Source organism: Fukomys damarensis, unplaced genomic scaffold (assembly GCF_012274545.1).
Source record: "Fukomys damarensis isolate Sample0158 unplaced genomic scaffold, DMR_v1.0_HiC HiC_scaffold_14, whole genome shotgun sequence".
Classification (NCBI taxonomy): domain Eukaryota; kingdom Metazoa; phylum Chordata; class Mammalia; order Rodentia; family Bathyergidae; genus Fukomys; species Fukomys damarensis.
The window spans coordinates 15,620,024-15,643,123 of NW_022900926.1; the positions used below are offsets into that span (position 1 = coordinate 15,620,024).

Sequence of the window (23,100 nt, forward strand, 5' to 3'; positions counted from 1 at the left end):
TTATATATACATATATATATATATCCCAAACCCTTCTGTCCAAAGCATTTTATATAAGGGACAATCACCTTGTACAATCACATTTCAACTATTAGCATCTCAATTTACACTAAAAGTTAGTTAACTGGCATTAGCAGATGCAAGGAGGAAAGACCACAGATAGAAGCAATAGTGATCAGGATATATAGATTAGTTAACAAATATTAGAGCAGCCTATGGCTTACAGAGTATAAAATACCAACAGTTGGTTCTGTTTCAGAACTAAGAACTTTTTGTACATTAAAAAACTAATATTACAAAAGTACACAGGTTACAGATTATGCCTTGGGCAAAAAAATAATAATATTTGTACAGCTAAAAGCAAGGCTATTTCCACTAAGGGGAATAAATAATTACTATAATAAATAATCTGACATCAATTCAGAGCTTTCTGTTATCAAAGCTTTTTCTTGGGTTCTGGCACTGTAGATAAGAGATTATGGCCCCGTAACTGTGATTGGCCAAATGTCTTGGGCTGAGTGCAATTCACTCAAAATATTCCCTTTGGAAGGTGATACTCAACTCCACAAATTAGGCTCCACTAACGCTACCTCATGTGCAAGCATGATGGCCTTTCCCTCCTCCGGAATTTGGTTGACAATGATATATATTCAGATTATGGCTGGGAGGTAAGAGAGAGTCCTCGAGAAAGGTCTTTCGGAGGCCATTGAAATGGATGGAGGACCACGCACTGGTGGGTGTCCCATTACTCACTGAAGAGGCCCCCATATCTAATCTGACCTGGCTTCTAAATGCAAAACAGACAAGAACCACTGGTAAGGGGAATCACAGGCAGATCTAAAAGGCAGATACACAAGGCAGTCACCAGCAATAGCTGACATTGTGATTAAAAAATAATAAAGAAACAAAAATTGACACTCTTGCCAAAGAAGATAAAGAGCCAGGCTCCACAAACAGGCTTGAACTACATACAATCTCAGCTCTGCCAGTATGAGCTGTGTGATCTTGGATAATTCCTTAACATCTCTAGGCTTCAGTTTAGTCATCAGTGTAACACTAATGAAAATGCTGCCTGGCTTTATGGTTGTTGTAAAGATTAAATGAAATAACCCTCACGAAGGGCACTGCCTCACAATGAGGAGACACTACAGATTCACAAATCCTATGCTTCCACTTGCAGGGAAAGAGCACTATAAATGGGGTACAGTATCACTAAACTTTAATACAAATGCTTTGAATCCCAACCTTGTCCATGAACAATGGTAACTTGAAGGACACTAGAAATACTGTACATATCTTAGATCTTCCCTCTTGAGGGCTCCCCCAAACACAGAATACCCACAGCCTCAGACCATAACATGTCTTGCCTATGAACACTCTGCTCCCCTGAGTGTACACTTCTTTTTGCTAATAAACCTACTTATGCTTCTGCAGGACACATCCCGAATTCCCTTCTCTGTGATGGAAGTCGGCAAACCTGATATTCCGTAGGTGGGGTAGGGTGAGGTCCCCATCTCCTCTTTGGGGGAAGCTCCTCGGACCCTACCTGGTGACAAGACGCTGATATTTGTAACTAAAAATCAACTACAAAGTGAAGCAGCCTGAATAAATTTACTAGCAACTCCTCAGCACTCAGGTGTAGAGAACATTACATCCCCTTTTCAGTCCAGAAAAATATCATTCCGGCTTTTCTATGCAAATCTGAACGTGCCACTGAGCTTCTCTGAGACTGGACGTGTTGGATTAGCCCACACATTCTCAAAGGAGGGATGAGTGGTTCTTCAAGGTGTGTGGAAAATAATTACCCTTTTTATATACAAAGCACCACTCTATGCACAGAAGCAGATACACAATATCCCATAGCATTAAAATGTCATGGAGGTGTGGGCCTGAAAAGGATCATGAGAGAAAAGACTGTTTAAAAGGTTGAGAAACACTGATTGAGATAAACTTTGAGGCCACTTAAAATAGTTAAAGTTCCTTAATTCTATCTTTGAAAGAATAATGTCACGAATTCAAAAGCAGTTTAATCCAGGTTCTCGAACTTTGTTTAAGACGGCCAGTGAAGATTTCTATATTTCAGAAAGACGTTCATTTAGAACAGTAAAAACTGTAAATATCACTGTGTTTAAGAGAAAACTCTCTCCATATACCAAAACCCTGGATCTCAAAATGAATGATTCCTATAAACGACGGTTTTGCTGTATTTTCCCAGCTTTACAAATAACAATGTATCTATATCGTGTCTAAGGATTAGTACAATTATGCATCCCCCCAAAATATGCAGAAAGAAAACAAACTAAAGACAGCTCCCTGTAACTGCAATGAAACTACAATACTATGCTTGTCTTAGCTATGATAAATGAAAGATCGCCTTGGAGTATAATTTATTTTCAACTGCCTCTTCCATCTACTCAAACTATCTTAAAATATTCACAAAGTAAAAGCAAATTGGAGGTGGCTAAATAAAGCGAGCCACTCATTCCTCGGTGATCAACTGTTTCCAACAATACGAAAGTCCTAATTATTACACACGGAACTTCTGGCAACAACAGAGATGAACTCTGTTTAAGGGCTACCTCAGTGTTAAAGTTGCCTGTAATCACTTTCTTCCCTGCCTTAGTTATGGGACCCTTACTCTATCCAAAAAGTTTGTTAGAACAGAGAGAAAAGTTGTACTAAAATGCTGGAAATATCAAAATTCTAGCCATGCTGCTTTGATCTGTTACAAATTTTTTTATTTCCCACCCCAAGCTCATTTTCCCCAGTATCCTCAGTATATTTAGTGACACACACAAGCTCATGTCATTCCCTAATCAGTCTCTTCTTGGAGTTTTTAGAACTGCTTTAAAAATTCTAACAAAACACAACACTCTTGGAATGAATAAAAATTTCTCCATGTCCAACAGTCCTGAAATGCCAGAGCATACTTTATTATCAGGACTGTCTACCATCAAGTGTTCTGATATTACCAATTTTATTGACTGCAAAATAAATGTGTTCTGATATCAAATTTATTTTCAGTAAGTTTCATTTGAGCAGCTAAAGATGCCTGAGAAATTGTAATTTTACTTAGACACAGGCATTCCGAGTACTATGCATGAAGTAAATACTTTTTTTAATTGATGATGAATATAAATATACAGCCTTAAACAGATGCTAACTACTGTTAATAGTTCCTCAAATCATTTTTGACAGAAAAATATCTCATATAAGTACATGTGCTGTTTTAGGCTCTTCCAGATATAGTAACTAGACAGCCAGGGAAATAAATGATAATTAACTGAAACCTTAAATGCATACTGACTATTTCAGAGGTCGAGTGTTGGATCCATGGTGTATGGTCCTGGAGGGTGCCTCAAACAAATACTATATTATTATTATATACTACACAATCACCACCATTAATGTTGTATTATACTGTGCCGCCTTTAAATACTCTGTTCCTCACCAGAGTATTATCAAATATATTCTATGTAATACTGAGAGTCACAGGAAAATCAGAATGCATAAAATAATCACTGGTAAGGTTTAAGCTTATTCAAGGAAATGTGCATTGTAGAAACTCAGGTAGATTTTGCATCAACATACCTTCATCACTGAGTAAGTGTAAGAATAATTTAGCATGTTACAATATAAAACTGAAAAAATAATAAAACCCACTTCAGGTATGCACGTATTTGGACTGTTTGCATGACAAAGCCAAAGAAGTCAAATTCTCAACTGCACAATGTGCATGAAGCTCCCAGGGCCGGACAGTTACCTTTGCTTTAGATTGATCCAGGATGTCTTTAAGTACTCAGTGGTCTCCTTCACATTCCTTGTGTCATCACTAGCATAATCTTCCAGCAGTTTTTGCAGGACGTTTTCAAGCACCATGACGATGCTGTCACCAGGAGCCAGTTCTTGAAGCAATAGCTAAGGTACAAGATGTAACTGTTAGATGTAGTCAGTCAGTGATTAGTATTATCTGAACACTGGTACTCTTAGAACGTTAACATGGCTTAGACACAGGTGTCACAGAATAAAACTAATTAGGGGACAAACTCATGCACAAAATCTTAAAACACAACAATTCTAGAGGCAAAAAGGAAACTGTCTAAGAAATGAGGTACACAGTAGGTAAGATGAAACAATTATCTTTTTTTGTACCGAAGATCGAACTCAGGACCTGCTTGTGAGGCAGGTTGACGGCACCACTGAGCTAAATCCCTGGCCCAAAACAATTATTATCTTTTCTTCTTGGACATACTTTACTTCCTAAACCACCGGTTCTTTTCTGCACCAGATCTGATGCTTATGGTACATGTTATGGTCTAGGAATGAACATACAGGGTGTTCCACTACACATGCTTGGGGCAGTGGCAAGGACCAACAATGCAGATGTCTTCTGTCTCTTGCCCCTGGATCACTGTGTGTGCTCACAAAATCACCAACATGGAAGGCTCTGACAGCCACGCTAGGGCTACTGAGAGCCTGCCTGAAGAGCTCCACGGAGGTCCATAGGCAGTGGTGTGTTGACAAGCGTTTCCATCCTAGGGAGGCTCCAGATCAAGATACTTCCCTGAAATCTAGAGCATATCTAGTTCAATGTCCCTATGATGCTTTTTAGTAATTAGGAAAAAACGTCTTAAAGTTCAGAAAAGAATGATACGATTAATTAGAAAAACATATAGTCATCTCCTGGTACCTGTGGAAAACTAGTTCCAAAATTTTCCTTTCTCATGGATACTAAAATCCACAGATGGTCAACTTCCTTATATAAAGTGGTGCACTACCCTCCTACATACTTTAAATCATCTCTAGGTTATTTTCATTACTTAACACAGTGTAAATGTTACAGAATAATTATCATAGTATACTACTGACTGAACAATAACCAGGCGATAAAAATCTGTATATGGTATAACCACTGTATAACTATATGACCCATGGCTGACTGAATCACAGTTGCCAATCTTGGAGACACAAAGGTATTCTGAGCCTAATGACTGAAACACCGACATCATTTGAGTGCTGTTTCTCTACTTAGGCGTGTATTTCAGTTATTTGGTAGAAGCAAACAGCAGGTATCATAAATACAGAGCATGGTCCAGAAACCAGTGTACCCAACCACTTGCTTTTTAAATTGTAAAGTCTACACTGTGAAGAATAAAAGCACACTTCCAGGTTTGGGATTTTTGTTTTCACCTTCTTTCTTACTCTATTTTTCCTAAATGTATACTTTCACCTTAGGCCTCCTGAAGGGCAAATAAAACGTTGCACCAAAATATAACCTCACAGCCACAACCTCTGATTCAGGAATATTTTCTATGATTGTAGAAATTTTAAAATAACACTTCAAAAATATTGTAAGTGTTCAATGTCATGAACTCTATAATCAAACTGATCACAATAAAGGTATCCAGCATTGATAAAACTGCACACTTACAAAGGTATTGAAAGAAGCTAAACTTGATTTCTTGACTTGCTTACTATAATAGCAATCAAAGGAAAGTCTCGGGAAATTTTATAAACACAAACGGCCCTCAAAATAGGCAAAGAAGGAAATAAGTTTTTCTGAAATCCCAAAAATGTTTTTTTCTAAATGTAGGTTCTTGGGGTCGGTCCATTTGCAAAAATTGGTCATTTCCTTCTTTGGTGGGGGGAGTACCAGGGATCAAACTCTGGTCCTTGTGCCTGTGAAGCAGACGCTGGAACCACTGAGCTAAAGCTCCGGGCCAAAAATGAGTAATTTCTATTTGTTAAGCCTTAGAAATTTTTGGAAAAAATAATCCTGGTCAAGTTCTTCATATACATTTCAACATATAGCCTAAGAACTTAGGAAAATACCATGACAGGGTCACGATAGCCTGTCACGACAAAATGATACGGCCAAAAAAAATCCTAATGAGTCTTACTTGGTTGTCAGAAACTTGCTTGACAAGGGGATCCCTCCGGGCTTGCTGCAGCATGTAGAGCCGGGCCTCGAACTTCCTCATCAGCTCCTCTGTCTCCTCCCTGTGGTACTCCCACTGGAGGCTGTCCACGACCATGGCCTCCAGCTGCTGGCGGCGGAGCTCAACACCATGCTGCGTGCTGTCCCAGCGTGTCTTCACCTTTTCCACTGGGGGAGCATCACAAAAAAGAATCCCTAAGGGTGACTATCAGGAAAGAGAAAATAATACTTGATCCCAAATTGCACATTTACCCAAACAAGTCTCAAACCAGAAAAGAGAAAGGGGGAGAATTGATGAATACATCTGAAAGGAATTCTACCATATGTCTGCTACACTATAAAAGATCTATAGTCAACAGACTGATTGACTGACTGATTCATTGGCAGTACTGGGGATTGGCCCCATGGCCTTCACACTGAGCTATAACCCCAGCCCTTTTTTTGTTTTTGTTTTGTTTTTTAATTTTGAGGCAGGGTCTCACTAAATTTCTATGCTGACCTCAAATTTCCAGTCCTTCTACCTCAGTCTCCCAGGGGTCTGAGGTCACAGGTGTGCACCACCTGCCCTGGCTCTCATTATTCCTTGATAATGGTCAGTCTCACTAATTTACCCAGCCTCGCTTGAATGTGTGATCCTCCTGCCCCAGCCTCCTGAGTAGCTGGGCCACAGACATGTTACCACCATGTCCGCCTTTTAATGTATTTCTGAAGCAAGTTTTGAGGGGAAAAATTGGATAAACTCTATTTTAAGTACACTAAAACATCTTCACATTAAAAATATCTACTGTTATAAACTCTAAACACAAGATTTGATGAAGGTAGAGAAAGAAATTTAAGACAGAGATACAGTCATTTGTCACCCTCAAAACAGACTGGGTTTTAGAAGAAAAACTAGTCAATACTTTTCACATTTGCCTTCTGTGGCAGGAAACCTCTTTAAAAGGAAACATTTATACTCCAGTCAAACATGTGAAAGTAAAACTTTGCTGGGTATGATGGATTGTGCCTCTAATCTTAACTCCTCAGAAAGCATAGCCAGGAGGTTTGAGCCCAGCCTGAGCAACTCAGCAAGACCCTGTCTCAAAATTTTTAAAAAATTTTAAAAAAAAAGCTCAACTGGGCCGGGGATGTAGTTCAATGGAACCTTGTCTGCCTCACAAGCTCAAGGGTCCTGAGTTCTATTTCAGGAGTAGTTCTTGAGTCTGAAGTGAAATACCAGTCAACAACAGCTATGAATACCAGCATCAACCCACTGATAACAAGCAAATGAAAGTTTCAAGACAAACTGCTAGGTGATGTTTTAGATGCCAAACTTAAGGGCTAGAGCTAAGTATCACGCCTTTAATTAAAAGGTGACATTCCATTTGAGGTAACAGAACATTCTTGGAATGATGCAGGTTTCCAGCAAACCATAAAAATCTATCAAATTAAGATTATTCAGAAAGTTGAAAGTTACATGTAACACGTCATAATTCTAAAACACTGTTCGATGAGATTATCTACATTATGCTGACTTAATTTAAAGAAAGTGTTTATGTTTTCAACTTAAAAGGAAGACAAGTATATTTTGATGTTCTACTTGTCGGTTTAAAATGACAAAGTCCTCATGGAATCATTCAATATGAACCCAATACAACTCTTAAGCCATCACATGACAGCAAACATTACGAGTTTATCCTGAAAAATAAGTTAATCATCTTGTTCACTGTAAGTGCTAAACCACAGGTGGTACGGTTTAGGTGTAGATATCCTCCAGAGCCGTGATGGCGAACCTTTTAGAGCTGTTGATGACACACATAGCTTGCTGTGGTTTGCTTGGCATAGGGTCGCCACCATTGTCCCAGAGCTGCAGGTGCTCATCAGTGGGTTTGGCAGGAAGAGGTGGGTCACTTACCTCCCTTCCCAGCTGACCCTTGACTCTCTGCTTCCTGTCCACCATGCCATGAGCCACACTCTTGCCCCAAGCCCCTTGCCATGCTGCCCTGCCTTGGAGCCAGCCCACTACAGACTGAAACATGGACCAAAGTAAACTTCTCCTCCTTTAAATTCCAGTTTCAGGGTATTGCATCTCAGCACAAGACAGCAACTAACACAGCGCCCTAACACAGAGGAGCTTCCCTGCCAAGTGAGGGGAAGCAGGATAACCACAGAGTTCCGTCAGGGGCACATTCATCTGATCAATCAACACACGGAGGGAAAAGAAGGAAAATAGGTTATATAGTAAAAATACGTCAGTATCATCCAATACTAAAAGCTCTTGCAAACTTATCACCTACAGTAACCTTATTGCTACCACATTTATTATGAAATCAAAACACGCCCTTTTGGCAAACAGCTGGCTTCCTTCCCTTGAGAGATACGAGACTCTATTCTCCCAGTTTATAGTCTGGCACACGTATTTATTAAGTGCCAGAAAGGTGAAGAATGAGAGTCTGCAGAAGGCAGAGGCGAAGAAAGTAACTATGAGATCTACAGTGAAGTTACGGGGAGTCAGCCCACAGTGGGAACTAAATATGGAAAACACGTTCATCAGGGACAAGAAGGTGGGGAATGCTTCACAAAGGGGGTGACATTTTAGCTGCTGAGCAGAATTCACAGGGGAAGGAAAAGGCAAACGGAAAAGAAGTAACATGAATAAAGGTACGGAGACTAAGAAATGTCAGGATGTTGTAAAGAGTATATGTGTATATATAGTGCGGAACCGTTACAGATGGGGCCGAGGGCTGTAGGGGGAGAGAGGACGGTGAAAGCAGATTGTGACCATCCCCAAATGTCACTCTTGAGCACTCAGACGTTCTTCTGTATGCTGCACAGATTTAAGATGCTTCTGAAGTCAAATGCAGACTCCAAACAGGGATCTTTACATACTGGTGTCTTGTATGTTCATTTTTTTGGTCGACTTTTTGTTTTAAACTAAAGTGTCCCTAAATGAGTGCCGGTCACACAGGCATACAGCAGTTGCTCACTAAATATGTGTGGAGACTGAATTTTGAGAAAGTAAGCTAAGAGACACGGTAACACCTGGTCTTAGTGAGCAAAGTGCAATGGAAGAATGGAGTTTCCTAATTTTCATTATTTTGCTTTCTTTAAAAGAAATCTCAATATGCAAGGAAAAAAATCCAGAAGGGAATTGCTTAAAACTAATGCTAAGCCAGGCAAAGCATAGTGGTACACACCTAGAATCCCAGCTAAAGCATGGACATGTGTCAGAAAATAATATCTGTATAAAGGGCTGGGGATGTAGCTCAGTTGGTAGAGTTACCCCTGGGTTGCACAGGAGTACAAAAGGAAAAGGCAACTGTGTTAAAGAAACCATAGGAAATTGCAACAATGTTCAGAAAGTGCGAAAAAGGCTGCTTCTTTATAAACAATGAGTGGCAAATGTGAAAAAAATATTCTAATTGAATCTCTGAAAATGTACATGGTGTGGGGGGCGGGTGGGGAGAGGGGACAAAGGCAGAGGGGGAGGTACTATCTTTGAGGAAAGCGCATGTTGACGATAATATGTGTTTTAAACTTACATTTTTCTGTGATTGCTGTCCTCACATCTGAACTGGAGGCTTTGTTTTTCAAATTCTGTGCCAGCGTAAAAACAAAATCAAGCTGAGGATGGCGCTGCTCTAAGTCAGCCTTTGTGATCTGTTAAGAGAAACAATGATTGAGGCAGGCTAATCCATCCTCCCATACAGTACCAACCTAGCAGAGCAGGTTAGCTGGTGGTGGCAGAGCTGTGCTTGTTGTTTTCCTGCTCTAAGCAATGGCCAGGTATCAGCAATGTGATAGAGAAAGAACACATGGTTTGGAGTCAGAAGTCCTGGGTTCAAATCTCAACTCTTCCATCAATCACAGGTATGGCAGAGCCAGTAGCTTTTCCTTTGGGTTTTAGTTTGCACAAAAAGAAATAATAGAATACCGACAGCTCAGCTGTATCAACGCTGAAGACATTAAATTAAGGAAGCATCTCTGAAAATGCTCTGAAAACACAGCACTGATTGCTGCTACTGCACTGTGTACCCGTTCTACGTCAGATATGAGGGCAACGCTGCCATTACCCACAGGAACAGAAGTGAGGAGCCGGAAAGCGCTAGCTGGACAGACCGCAAAGCAAGTCATCTTGGGCCTGGAGAACTGTTATTCTAGGTGCATTCTGTCTCTCAGTAGCGATAAATATGAGAAAAAAGTTAACACACGCTTTAACTGTAAAACTAATAAAAGAGTCATAAAACCAGAAAACAGTTTATCGTAAGTTCAAACAGTGTGGCAAAAGATTTTTCCCATCCCTTTCTGTCTGTGAGTTCATTGGTTTTGTAGACTTCAGTCACTGCTCCAGTGACAAGTACGATTTCTAAATGGATTTCAATCCTGGATCCAGGGGCACATGTCCATGGGTGCTGACCACTTTCCACTCAATGGCAAAAGGACCTCTTGACACAGCAAATCCAGAGCCAGATCACTCAACCCTCACTCCCACTCCATTTCTTCTCTTTCTTATTTCTGCTCATTGCCAAGGGCAGTGTCTCAGCCCCTCAGAAGGGGCTCTTTTCCTTGATTTAAGCCGCTGCAGTCCATCCATGCCTCCCTCACTAAAGCACTGCTATCACCAGGTCTGGCTGCAGCTTGGAAAAGAAAAAGCAGTGGGGAAACGACGCTGTCCGACTGCACACAGGCTGGGAAGTCTGCAAGGGCCGGTGCACCCGCGTGCTCCTCCGCAGAGACGAGGGGAACTCACTTGCTGCCTCTCCTCCCACTGGATCTCTGCACTGCACAATCGTGGACCCCAGGCGCCATCGCCGCCACCCCTGGCCCCTTCTCTGTGTTCACTCCGTTCCCTCTTAGTGGAACGGCATTCACTTCATCTGTGACGTCAGAACCATACAACCCATCCTCCAGCACTGTCCAGGGTCCAGTGGAAGGAAGGAGAGGCTGAATGTTTCCATTTCAACACTTTCATTATAATAAATGGCACATTACCACAAACCTCCTCAGAGTCCTCCCTCTCACTATAAACACACTTACCCTGTTGTTCTTGCCACCTTGTGAGACAGCTCTGGAAGTCCTCTTCCATGACTGTCTCTCGCTACACAGTCCTGGCTGCCTCGAGGTCCTAAACTGATTCAAAATGCTTCCTATCATGGTTATTTTACTTTGGTTATTTTACACTGTGCCAGACCCAGCATACAGGGTGGACAGGGACACGCTGCAACGTTTTCGCAACCCTTTCTTTTCCATTGGAAGGCACCTGCAGCAGCATTCACCATATTTTCGATCACACTTCCTAAAGACACTCACAAAAGAAGACTTCCCGAGCTGCTTCAGAAGGTACAAGAATGATGGGATAGGTGTGTTGAATCATCTGGAGGGGACTCATGGCAGTGTCTTTTACTGCAGTGAACGTGTTAAACTGAATCATTCCCTGTCATTTTGATCACCCTTGTATAAGCAAGCCTCCTCCTCACCCTGCTTCTCCAAACAGGTGGCCTGCACCCACCCTACATCTTTTATTAGACTCTGCCATGCCACAGCAACGTGGATACTGACGTGCACTCAGCGCCTCTGCCTCTTGGAAATGTGGGCTTATTAGCAACGTGAGACTAAAAAAAAAAGCGCCTGCTTCACAAGACTGCTAAAGACAAAAATTAGACAACACATGTAAAAATGTTTAAGAAAATGCCCTACATACATTAAGTGCTTAATAAAAGTCAGCAATAGCTATTACTATTATCTTACTGCACATCCCATTTGTATGTGGAATATTCTCTTCAGTATCCCCCTATAATACACAGCCTGGAACCTAGCACACACTAAATATGGAAACAGAACTTTACAAATTAGTATTAGATGGCATATGTACAACACGAAAGTCACAGACGGGAGAATCTCATTTCTAAAGTCAGAAAAGAAACAAGTTCATTATGAAATGTAAGTTGAAACAGAGCTTAGGGAAATTATCCCCATCACCCTGGCAGTAAATGTTGCACTAACTTGCGTTTCTACCAACCCGCCTAACTTGTAATGGTACCAGTTTTAAGTTTTAAAAATACATCAAGTCTTTAGCTTGAGTCAATAAACTTGATCTCACAAGTGAAAGGGAAGCTTTATTCTTTGCAGAGTCCTGGAGAGCCGTCTGACAGATAGAGAAGTTTTCAAATCTTATTCTCTCTGAGTTTAAGATAAACAAAAAAGATCCAAGCAGGCACAGTCTAACTCCAGTGCCATGGTATTGCCCTGACAAGCTTTACGCTGTGCACCTACTTTCATTCGAGATACTGTCCTATTGATCTCGTCCACATCGCCGACTGTGACAATGTTCGACTTCAGCATCTGGTCAATCAATACCAGCCAGTCGGCCAGTTCTGTTATCGTTTGATCCAGATCAGCCGGAACTGACATTTCAGAGCCCCGAGGAGACTGAACAGGAACATCGGGTGCAGATGAGACAAGCACGGCCTTTTGGACACTAGGATGAGCTGAAATAAACATGTGGCAAAGTAAGGATAAATCAATAGGATATTCTGAAAATGAAGCAACAGGACATTTTTTATTGAAGTGCTGCAATAGTGACATGGGTCCATGTGTACTTAGTTAACATTGAGTTTAAATAAAAATTCCAAGAGGTTTTTATTTTACTATAGTCAAATAGCTGTAGCATGGCTCGTCATCTCCAAGTATCTCTGGTAGCCATAATAAGGCCACCTGAACAGGGAATCTCATAACATTAGTCTAGGCCACCAAGAACTCAAACATGATCAACAATGATAGTGACTGAAAATAAAGTAAAAGTACACCAGCCATGACAATCAAGAACATTCTTTTATTTGGTCCAGAGGCTTTGCCTTAATTATAAAGCCAATGTATTCATAACTTTCCATTCTTTTTCAATTAACTTCATGACCTGACCATATTTCATTCTTAACAAACAGCAATGTGGACACACAGTGTAATAATTCATACATATATTCACTTTAATTTAACCCACTTCCTTCAACTGGATATTTGAACTGCTCCCAAAATTTTTTCTTTACACTAAAATTGAAGGAATATATTTCTATGTATTTGCCACATTTCCGATCAGCACCTTAGTAGAGTCTACCTCTCTCCCTCTTCCCTTGGCCCCTCCCCACCCCTGCTTCCTGCTTCCACGCCATGAGCTCTTTCTCCTCAGCCATGCCCCTCTTCCATGCCACCCCGCCCTGGAACCAGTTGACTATGGTCTGAAACCTCCACATACTGTGAATCCAAAACACCTTCCCTTAAATTGTGGGTGTCAGGTATTGTGTCTCAGAGACTGGAAAGCAAGAAACCTGAGCTTGGCAGTGACTGCATTATGGATCAATGCAGGAAATTTTACTGTTTAATAAGGGCTGCTGGCAAAGTGGTGGCCATGGCTGGAGTGGGAAATGATGGGACAGATTTAGACCTCCCATGCATTATAGAAAAATTAATTCTTGATGGATTAAGGGCCTAAACATGAAAAAAAATTGTTACCTAAAAGTATAAAAGAATATTTTTATTGCATCAGGACATTGAACAACATAAAGGGAAGCTACTGATAAACTATGGTTGAGAATTCTGCACAGAGCACTATGAATACTGTTCAAGTATCTACTATGGCGTGGAAGACAAAGAATTTTTTTAAAACACTCAGAAAGTCATCAGACAACCCACAAAAGAGGAAACAAGAAAGGGGATGAAGATACATATTTTTAAAAGTTCAACTGCATTGACAGTGGCGAAAATACAAATTAAAATGAAATACTCTACACATAGAGAGCATAGGTTGACAAACCAACAGGTTGGAAGCTTTGCTTTCCTAGAAACTCTTCTCAGGGAGCCGGGTGCCTAAGCCACCACCACCACCATCACCACCATCACCACCACCATTACCACCAACAACATCACCATCACCACCACCACCACCACCATCACCACCACCATTACCACCAACAACATCACCATCACCACCAACACCACCACCACCACCACCACCACCAGCACCATCACCACCATCACCATCACCATCACCACCATCACCACCACCATCATCAAAAGCTACCTGTCTTGTCATGCTCATTTTCTAAGTACAAAGCATTGCCTCAGTCAATGCTATATCACATGTGACACCCCAATAGAGCAAACACTGAAGCAGATAAAATTCAGTTGTACTCTGAGAAGCCAGACACTTTAAGAAATTTTGAAAATGTAAAGCACTGTCATTTTTCTGATTTTTGTTTGCTTTGAAAAATAGTTTCCTATATTAATGTTATAAAAATACTAATTTGAATATAAAATGAATCATTATCTTAAATTAATAAAAATAATTTTGAAATTTCTTCCTAATTAGGTAAATATTCAGAGATATCAAACAGATAAGCAAAAGCTGTTTAGAGTCCCTTAATAATGTTTAAAAGTGTAAGAGAGTCCTGGGAACAAAACATTGGGGTATCTGAAACAGTGTAGTCTGAGAGCCCTCACACTCAACTGTGGGAGCTCAAACCCGAACAAGCTGTCCAGAGAGCACTTTAGCCCTGGCTACTGCAGCACCCGTGTCCTACAACCCAGTGATTCTACCGCCTGGCTTATACTCCAGAGAACGTGTCACACATCACTCTGCCGGGTCTTCACAATAGCATTCTTTTTACATTCAATTCTCTTATAATCAGGTATGAATTAAGAGCCTACTATGTGCCAGGCACCATTCTAGATCCTGTAAGTAGAAGAATGTGCAAGTCCCCTACCTCCCAAGATTGACTTCATGGAGCACACCAATAAACTGTCTACCACAACGAAAGCCAACATTCAAAGAAAGAGCAAGACACAGTAGATACGAGATGTGGTGGGCGGGAAAAGCCTATTTTCAAAGAGAGTGGGGAAGAACTGAATGAAGTGAGTCTGAAATAGCTGCAGGAAGAACATTTGGGGAAGAAAAGAAGGAATAGCAAGCACAAAGACCAGAGATGAAAGTGCTCTTGGTTTGAGCAATAACAGTGTGTTTGAAGCAGAAAGAACAAAGGGCAAAGCAAAAGAAATGTAACGAGACAGCTAGCCAGTAGGCGGAACTGACATGACCTCCAGGTCCACAGTTAGACGTGGGCACTCATTTATGAGGGTAGAAGTGACTAAATGACTGTGGGCGATGGAGGGACACGGGCAAACTTGTGGCATGCCTCACTCCTGCTGCTTTAAAAGAAAAGATTATGGAAATGGTACAGCAAGAACAGAATCAGGATGAAGAGTTGGGAGGATACTCCAACAATCCGGATGAATGACGAGCATGTTCAAAGCCAAGGAAGGGCGGGCGGGGTATGGACTGACACGCAGGCCGCACATGAAATCCAGAGGAGAGATGAGAAGGACTCCAAGTCTATTAATTAGGGACTGGTGGAGTCAGCTAAATCTAAGAGTTGACAGTTGACCATAGCTCAAGAAGAGAGTCTTGAGGTTTGCTACACATCCATGGAATGCAATGACACACACTGGTTTAAATGAAGAAATTCAACCTGCATGCATCAAAATGAATGCCAGTGGGAATGATTCAGTAGAGGAGGAGAGAGAAAGAACAAAGCCCAGAAAAGATGTGATCCAAAGCACAAGAGGAGGGTCCGTCCTGAAAGGAAGTGTATCGAGACTGCACAGGTACAGACGCAGGCAGGTCGTGCTCTGTGGTAGGAAAATAAAAGAGCTCTTTTTGATATAGGATTTTGTTTTCTTTTAAAAATGAGATGAGTTTACAATCCCATGAATGATATAAAAGGGTTTTTTGTTCCCAGGAGCTATAAACTAGTACAACCACTATGGTGATCGGTATGGAGATTCCTCAGAAAGCTAAAAATAGAAAATCCAGGGCTGAGGATTTAGCTCAGGGGTTCTGCTGCCTGCCTCACAAGCACAGGACCTGAGTTCAATCCCCAGTACCAAAAAAAAAAAAATCCATTTGACTCAGCTACTGCTCTTCCTGGGCATCTTCCTGAAAGAGTTAAAGTCATCATATTACAGTGCTACATGTGTAATCATGTTTAGAGTGGCACAATTCATAGCTAAACCTGGAAGTAATCTGGATGTCCAACAGATGAAAAAAAAAAGAAGAAAATGTATTTATATACAATGCAGTATTACTCTGCCATAAAGAAAGATTAACTTGAGGCACATGCAGGTAAATGTATGCACCTCAAGACTATGATGGTAAGTGAAAATAATCAGACACACATTTATATATTACATTCTCTGATGTGAGAGTGTTGAACTATAAATAAAGAGCAAAATAAAAGGTAATGAGCAGTAGGGAGATCTTCAAATGGGAAGGGGAATAAGAGACAGAGGGGTACGAAGAAAGGAAGGAAAAGGAGATTTTTAAAATACTGAAGAAAAAATGGGAATAGAGATTTTTGCAAGTGGGAAGGGGCTGGGTTAGTTAGAAGAGTTAGAAGGAGCTGGGAGGGACAGGAGCGGAAGGGGCCAAAAATAAGAATTAAGATGTGTTAAGTACATGTACAAACTCCACACAGTAAATGTAATCATGTGCATTACAGTCATGTACTAAATTTTTTTTTTTAATTAAATGGGGTCATTATTAGCAAGGTGTATCAGGAAAAAGGGCTGCAGCAACCTCGGTGAACTCTGATGCCCAGGCAGGTTGGATAAACCACAGCTTTGACAGAAGTAAAACTAGCAAGAAGCAGACATGGATAAACCTCAAAAATGTTCTGCTAAGTGAAAGAAGCTTTGGATGATTCCTTTACATGCAATGTCCAGAAAAGACAGAACCCATACAGAGGGAGTACGGATTGGTGGTTGCCAGGTGCCGGGAACAGGAGGGAATGAGGAGAAATGTGTGAGAGGTTTTACTTCACAGTGATGGAAACATTTCAGAACTGGATAGAGGTGAGTGTGCTAAATGCCACTGAACTGTTCACCATAAAATGATTGATATTTTTACTATCATTTTTTAAAAAAGAAAAAGCTAAATTAAAACATTGTGTAGGAGAAGAGGGACATGCTGAGATTAGCTTCAGGCCTCACATCAGTCCCAGGGACAACTACTGCGTGAAAAATGAACTGCACATCTAATGGAAAGTGTAGTCTCGTTGCTAGCTTTTGGGGCTTCTAAGTATGCATTCAAGTTTCCCTGCTCCTTTGCTACAGCAAAGGATGTTAAGAAGTAAAACAACTGATTTCTATTTTATAAAATATATCAAACACCCCTCTCTCATGCATGCAGAGTGCAGCATGCATTTATTTACAAACCAGGAAATATCAATTCAAGTGCTTTGGATTTTAATCGAGAAAACCAATCAGATCCAAGGTATTACTTTTGCAAGGCACTGGACCAAACAAGTAACACAGAACATAAACTTGACCTTCAATAAACCTGTAATTTCAATACAAAGAGAAACAAATGATCTTGTCATTTGTCACTTTCTCAGACTCTTGGGGAGAAAGGAGGAGAAAAGAAGAAAAAGACGAAGAAGGGAAATAAAAGAGATGAAGATTTAAGGAGGTAGAAGAACCAGAGAAAACACCAGGTAAGATGTGGAAGTCGACAAGGAGGTGCAGGAGGAGAAGGGGAGGAGGAGGAGGAATAATCCACAGTGACAGCTGGCACAGGCTGGGTGTCTGGGATTAATCACATTTGCAGTTTTTCCAGTGGAGGACAGCAGAGTGGTCAAGAGCGCTTGGCAGGCAGCAGTGACAGTGGCTACGGGGCCGTAACATGGACGGAGAGAGACGGAAATAAATAGGAACAGCGAGGCAGCACTTTCCTTTCTCCACTTCCAGGGAGCAGTATTGGCCAGTGTGCAGCTTCCCTGAGAGGGACAGCTCTTCCCTTCCAAGTCCCCATCTCTGACCCACTTCCAAGCACACGGAAATCCTCTCTTCTCGGGCATGATCAGGACCCAAACACACGTACACATATGCTGGATGACAAAGCTATGCCTGATCGACTGAAAGCTGGGAGTACCCACAAGTCATCCTTGATTTTCCTACCTTGCCTCTGTCCTTCCCTTCAGCAGGACTGGTGTCCAGTGCCCTCTCATCCAGAGAACAGCAAGGCCCATCAACCACAAGAGAAATGCCTCACCCACACCACACAGCCAAGTAAATCTCGGGCTTAAAGAAAATGTTCTTTTCCAATAATTAAAAGTAGGATAATAAGCCACAGTTGCCTGATGCTTTTAAATAAGTTTTCCTACTTCATATATGTCACACTATACATTTTGTTCTGTTGATTTTAAAACTTAAGGAATAAAGTGTGCCTTACCAGCAATCCATGTCTGTGAAACAGAGTAGGGCTCCTGGGCAGTTTCCTTCACTGTGCTGGGTACTTCTCTGCAGATCTATGGGAGCAGACAGAACAGAAACAGAATACTATATGAATAAAGATGACTGCACTTTCAAAAGAGAGGTGCTTTGCTAAATGATAGCTGGGCCACTTTTCTTCCCCTTGACAGCTAAACTTCTGTCTCCACCTTCACTACTGGCTGCCATCTTGCTTGGGCGATCACTCCCCTGACATTCCTGTCAAGACACCAGCCAGCCCTCCGCTGCTATGACCTTCGCAGCATTTATGGTGTCCACCCCTCCACTGTCCCTTGAATTCCATCAATACCCTCGATCCTCAATTTCTTCTACCTCTCTGGCTGCCTCTTCTAAGTTTCCTTCACCAGCTCATTTCCCTCTGCCCATCCACCAACTACCATTACTCTACACTGGGTGTTGTTTTGTTTTATCTTCCTACCCTTCATCCTGGACACTATCTGGGTCTGGTTTCCATTGGTCTTATCAGCCCAGCAGAGTTTTCTAAGGCTGAAGACTCCCAATACTGCCACATATCTGCAGTTCAGCTCTCTCAGTCAACTGGATATTCAGGCATGGTCAAATGTGAATTCACTGGCTCTATTTTCTCTTATACTCTTTGTACATTTTTTCCCAGTCTCTAACACATCTTCCTACATCCCCTTGTGGGATTACTCCATCCATCTCTGCAGTGTGACCACAGGGATCTTTCAAAAATATAACTCTCCTCTTTAAATTACATCAGTAGTTATCCACTACCCTCAAAGCAGTGAACCGCTCTCAAAAAGAAGTTCGGAGTGAGGCCTCCAGGATCTGAACTGTGATCACTTCTCATCCTCACTCTATACTGAGCTCCATCCAAGACCCAGGTGCACGGTGCTCATTCTCTGTCTCCACTCGACTCTTCACTTGCTGCTGCTTCTCCCTGCAGTGCCCTTCCCTTCACTCTTCACCTGACCAATACTTAGATATCCTTCACAGGTCAACCTAGTTGTGCTCTCCTGCCCCAGACATCCCACACTTAACAGCCAAAGCCAAGCAAGTGCTCTGTCTGCATGTTCTGATGGACTCTTCTATGCTACAACTGCTTATCTGCTTGTCTAATCCATAGCAAGCTCGCTGGGTGTCAGCAGTACCATATTCTTTTCCATACTCCCAGCTCTTACAATGATGCCCAGCCTAGGGTATGAATAAAAATCCACTGAGTTAATGAAAGAAAAAAATGAACAATATATCCTATCTAGTGTTTCCTAAAGTGTGTTTTGAGATTCTTTGCACATTACTTGGTCTTAGACATTCACAATTAACATCATAAATATTAAAACTTATGTGAAATACTGCAGTAATGGAAACTTCAGCACTATCTAACATAGCCCAAACTGACACAGGGAATCCTTTGTGTTAAATAAGCATGTGTGCTCAGCCTGAATGTGGACAAACTGAGTTTGGCAAGTGACACAGGCCAACATGTTTGGGAGGAAGTGTAAGACAGAGAGTGGCAGATAAAGACAGAGATAACAGAAAGACAGACCCTGAGGGCCTTGTAAATCACAGTGTGTTCTTTGACCTTTACTCAGAGTAAGATGGAAAACCATTATGTAGTGGAGCTGGTGGATCTGAATTATGTCTTAACAAATCACTTCAACTGCTTTGTTGAGAGGAGAATGATAAAAGCAAACAAGGAAACTGGGAGACCAGGGAGCAGGTTTCTGAAGCAAAAAGACAAAAGATGACAGAGGCAAGTCAATAGCAGTGAAGGTAATGAGATGTGGTCAAATTTATGATTTTTTTTAAACCTAAGAAAAGTCAAAATAATTATATAGAAAACACTGGGGCTTCCCAGCATCTACAATTGACAAAACCCTGCTATATTGTCCTTACTATAGATAGCCTTTCCTCCATCCATCAAACTGTCAATTGAATAGATGAAAGATGCTGATGGTGGTAACTCTGAGGTACTATTCTTGGTTTAAGGAGGATGTCTCTTTCTGAGATATAATCTATCCATCTATCTATATCTATATCTATCGATCGATAGATAGATAGATCGATAGATATAGATATAGATATATACTGTCAGTCTGACTCTGAGGTTTCTGACCTAAGGATTATAGAACATAGCCACCATTAACTGAGGCTGAGAAACATTAGGGCACAGGCAGGAGGTGGCAGGTAGGACCTCTGAGTCCGAGGTGTCTATCAGACATCCAGGCAGAGGTGCTGCACAGGAGGCTTTATCTGCAAGTCTACAGTACAGACAGGAGTCCAGGCCGCAGGTACAGATGCGTGAGAAGCAATGATTCTCATCAAAGAGGCCAGATCAGTGAGTGCCTGCCTCATTAGTTATAGGATAACGGATACTATTTTAAGAGGATCAAAAAGAAAATGTGACTTTTCTAACAGGTCCATGCTAATGCAACTGTGACAAGAATATATCCACATAGCATCCCACCCACACCACCTCCTCTGATATTGCGTGTACCAGGCCAAAATAAAAGACATCTGACTTCATCTACCTTTGACTATTTCCACTACAAAAAAATAATGGTGTAAGATAAAAGACCTCATCTGAGTCATATTGTAATTATGTCATTATATTCCACTGGAAATTAGTAATGAAGAAAATCACTGCAAATAAATACATATGTGCAACATCAGGAAGCGTTTTTATGGCCATCAGTTTTAGAAAATTATCGGCATTTTATTGCAGAACTCTAATCTATATTCATTATAATCTTCTAGGCCAAATAATTCCATGCAAAGTAAAAAGTATTCTTTGACAGTACATGTTTTTATGACAGATGAAAATATTATAAACATGAGTATCAGTAAAACGTGCCCATACTGAGTATAATTAAAAGGTAAAACAGTTAAAACTCCCACTTTTTTATCATAAAATCAGGAGGAAAAAGGTGTCAGAACAACTCCACATGCACACCTTATTCCACGTTGCATTGACGCATCTCAAGCTTTCTGAAAGTTTGTCTCTTTCCTGTAAGCTCAGACTTTTATCTGCGAGCATTTCCAGTTCGGCTCTATTCAGCCATTGGAGTCTTTCCTCTTGCACTCCCATCTCTTGCCTTAGGTCCTAAAGAAATCAGAAGACAGGTAGAGTTAGTTGCTTTGCAGAGCAAAGTTCAAGAAGCATATTAGAAATCTCTTGGGAAAGCATTCCTATAAATGAGCAATTTTAATGTATTACATGGAAAATGAGCTTTTCAGAAGCATGTGCCCATGTTAACAAACCCTAACTAACAGGGAATGGATACACACTAATGTTCACTTGTGTGCACCTATGCACAAATGCACGCTCGCTAGTACTTTCTTAATGGTATCCTATTATGTAACTATATTTACATCGCTAACAGCAGTCCTCCACCTTACCAATGTGCCTTAATACTCATATACTGTCTGACCCTCTGTACCCCTTCAGAACCTGTTTACAAAAGGGACATTACAAGAAAACTGTTGAAATGTTTAGGTAAACAAGGTATTAAATATATTCACATTTGAAAAAGAAAATCGTTTGTTTCATAGCATTTTTGATCATTATTAAAAGTTTCTTCCCCAAAGTGCCTTAATCATATTCCTTAGAGGCCAAATCTTTTATCAAATTGGTAAGCACTTTCATATGCACAGGTTTACACATGAATGTAAATCTATACACAATCCAACATGTTAATAAAATATGAATACATCATGCTTATTAGTCTGCAGTATATATTAAAATTCTTAATACAAAAATATAAGTACTTGTAGATGTAAAATATATATTTGAATATATTAACATATCTGTACATCTTTGTGTACCTTTATATGTTATACACAGATACAATTGTGACACTCAATCTAAGATAAGCACTGGCTTTTCCTCTGAGTATCACTCAAGTATGACTATAAAACTCAATTTTATAGACAATAATCAGTAATTATCTTCTGAATCCAAAAGCACAAAACTATACTTCCCAGTCCTATTATTTTCTAAAAATGATAAAGTCCATTTAAAATACCCTAGAAGCCTTTGTTCTACCACAGAGACCAAGGGTTCATCCTTTTTATGCGAATGAAGCTTCATCTTTGCAAGATCAAAATGACAGCTGCTCCTTGAACCAAGTAACTCTTCTTTCAAGTTTACCACACTTAGCACAAAGTACAAAGTTTCTTTCCCTTTTCTTCTTCAGTCACCCAAATTTGGCGTCCGGGCAATTCCCCTGCGCTGAGACAGGGCGGTGCAGACACACAGAAGCCACTTACTCTCAGGGTCTGCAGGTTCCCCTCCAGCTCGGTGGGCAGTACCTGCTGTACAGCTGCCTCAGCCCTGGGTAACCAGCAGAGAATCTCATCCAGCTTTCTCCTGAACTCCATCACCCGCTTACTTTCTCCTTTCAGCCTAAAAGAAGGCATTTTTGAAGAATATTGAGAAAAATTATGTGATTAAGCATATACGCCTTGGAGCTCCTGAATAAATAAATACTCCTCCCCACAAAATAATTCCTCATAGTGATTTTAACATGTACTTTTATGACTGTTAATAGTAATGTATACATTTTACCAGAGTAAATATAACTTAATAATGACAAAGAGAAATTTCTAAATAAATTAAAAAGCACTAAAACTAAAGAATGTTATTTTCTCTCATCATAAAAATTATCTAGAAGTTTAATACAATATATGCTTTGTTTGTTTTTGCTGTGCTAGGAAATGAACCCAGAGCCTTGCACATAGTAGGCAGGTAGTCAACTACTGAGCTATACCTCCACCCCCTAACAGACTTTTGGGGTGGGAGATTTAAGCTCACTGGTGCTGCTGCCTGCCTTACAAGCGCAAGGTCCCGTGTTCAATCCCCGGTACCAAAAAAAAAAAAAAAAAAA

General features: G+C 40.8%; 1 protein-coding gene across 4 annotated transcripts in view; it reads right to left on the minus strand.

The window, feature by feature from the left end:
- The window catches only part of Utrn (utrophin), a 479,533-nt gene that overhangs the window by 243,666 nt on the left and 212,767 nt on the right, over window positions 1-23,100 (minus strand). For all 4 annotated transcript variants that reach the window (XM_010626629.1, XM_010626631.2, XM_010626630.2 and 1 more), the window contains 7 exons: window positions 22,484-22,619; window positions 21,168-21,317; window positions 18,195-18,270; window positions 12,191-12,405; window positions 9,460-9,577; window positions 5,901-6,106; window positions 3,764-3,918 (listed from right to left, as the gene is read on the minus strand). In XM_010626629.1, the coding sequence (XP_010624931.1) occupies window positions 3,764-3,918; window positions 5,901-6,106; window positions 9,460-9,577; window positions 12,191-12,405; window positions 18,195-18,270; window positions 21,168-21,317; window positions 22,484-22,619 (1,056 nt within the window). The remainder of the gene's footprint in view (window positions 1-3,763; window positions 3,919-5,900; window positions 6,107-9,459; window positions 9,578-12,190; window positions 12,406-18,194; window positions 18,271-21,167; window positions 21,318-22,483; window positions 22,620-23,100) is intronic.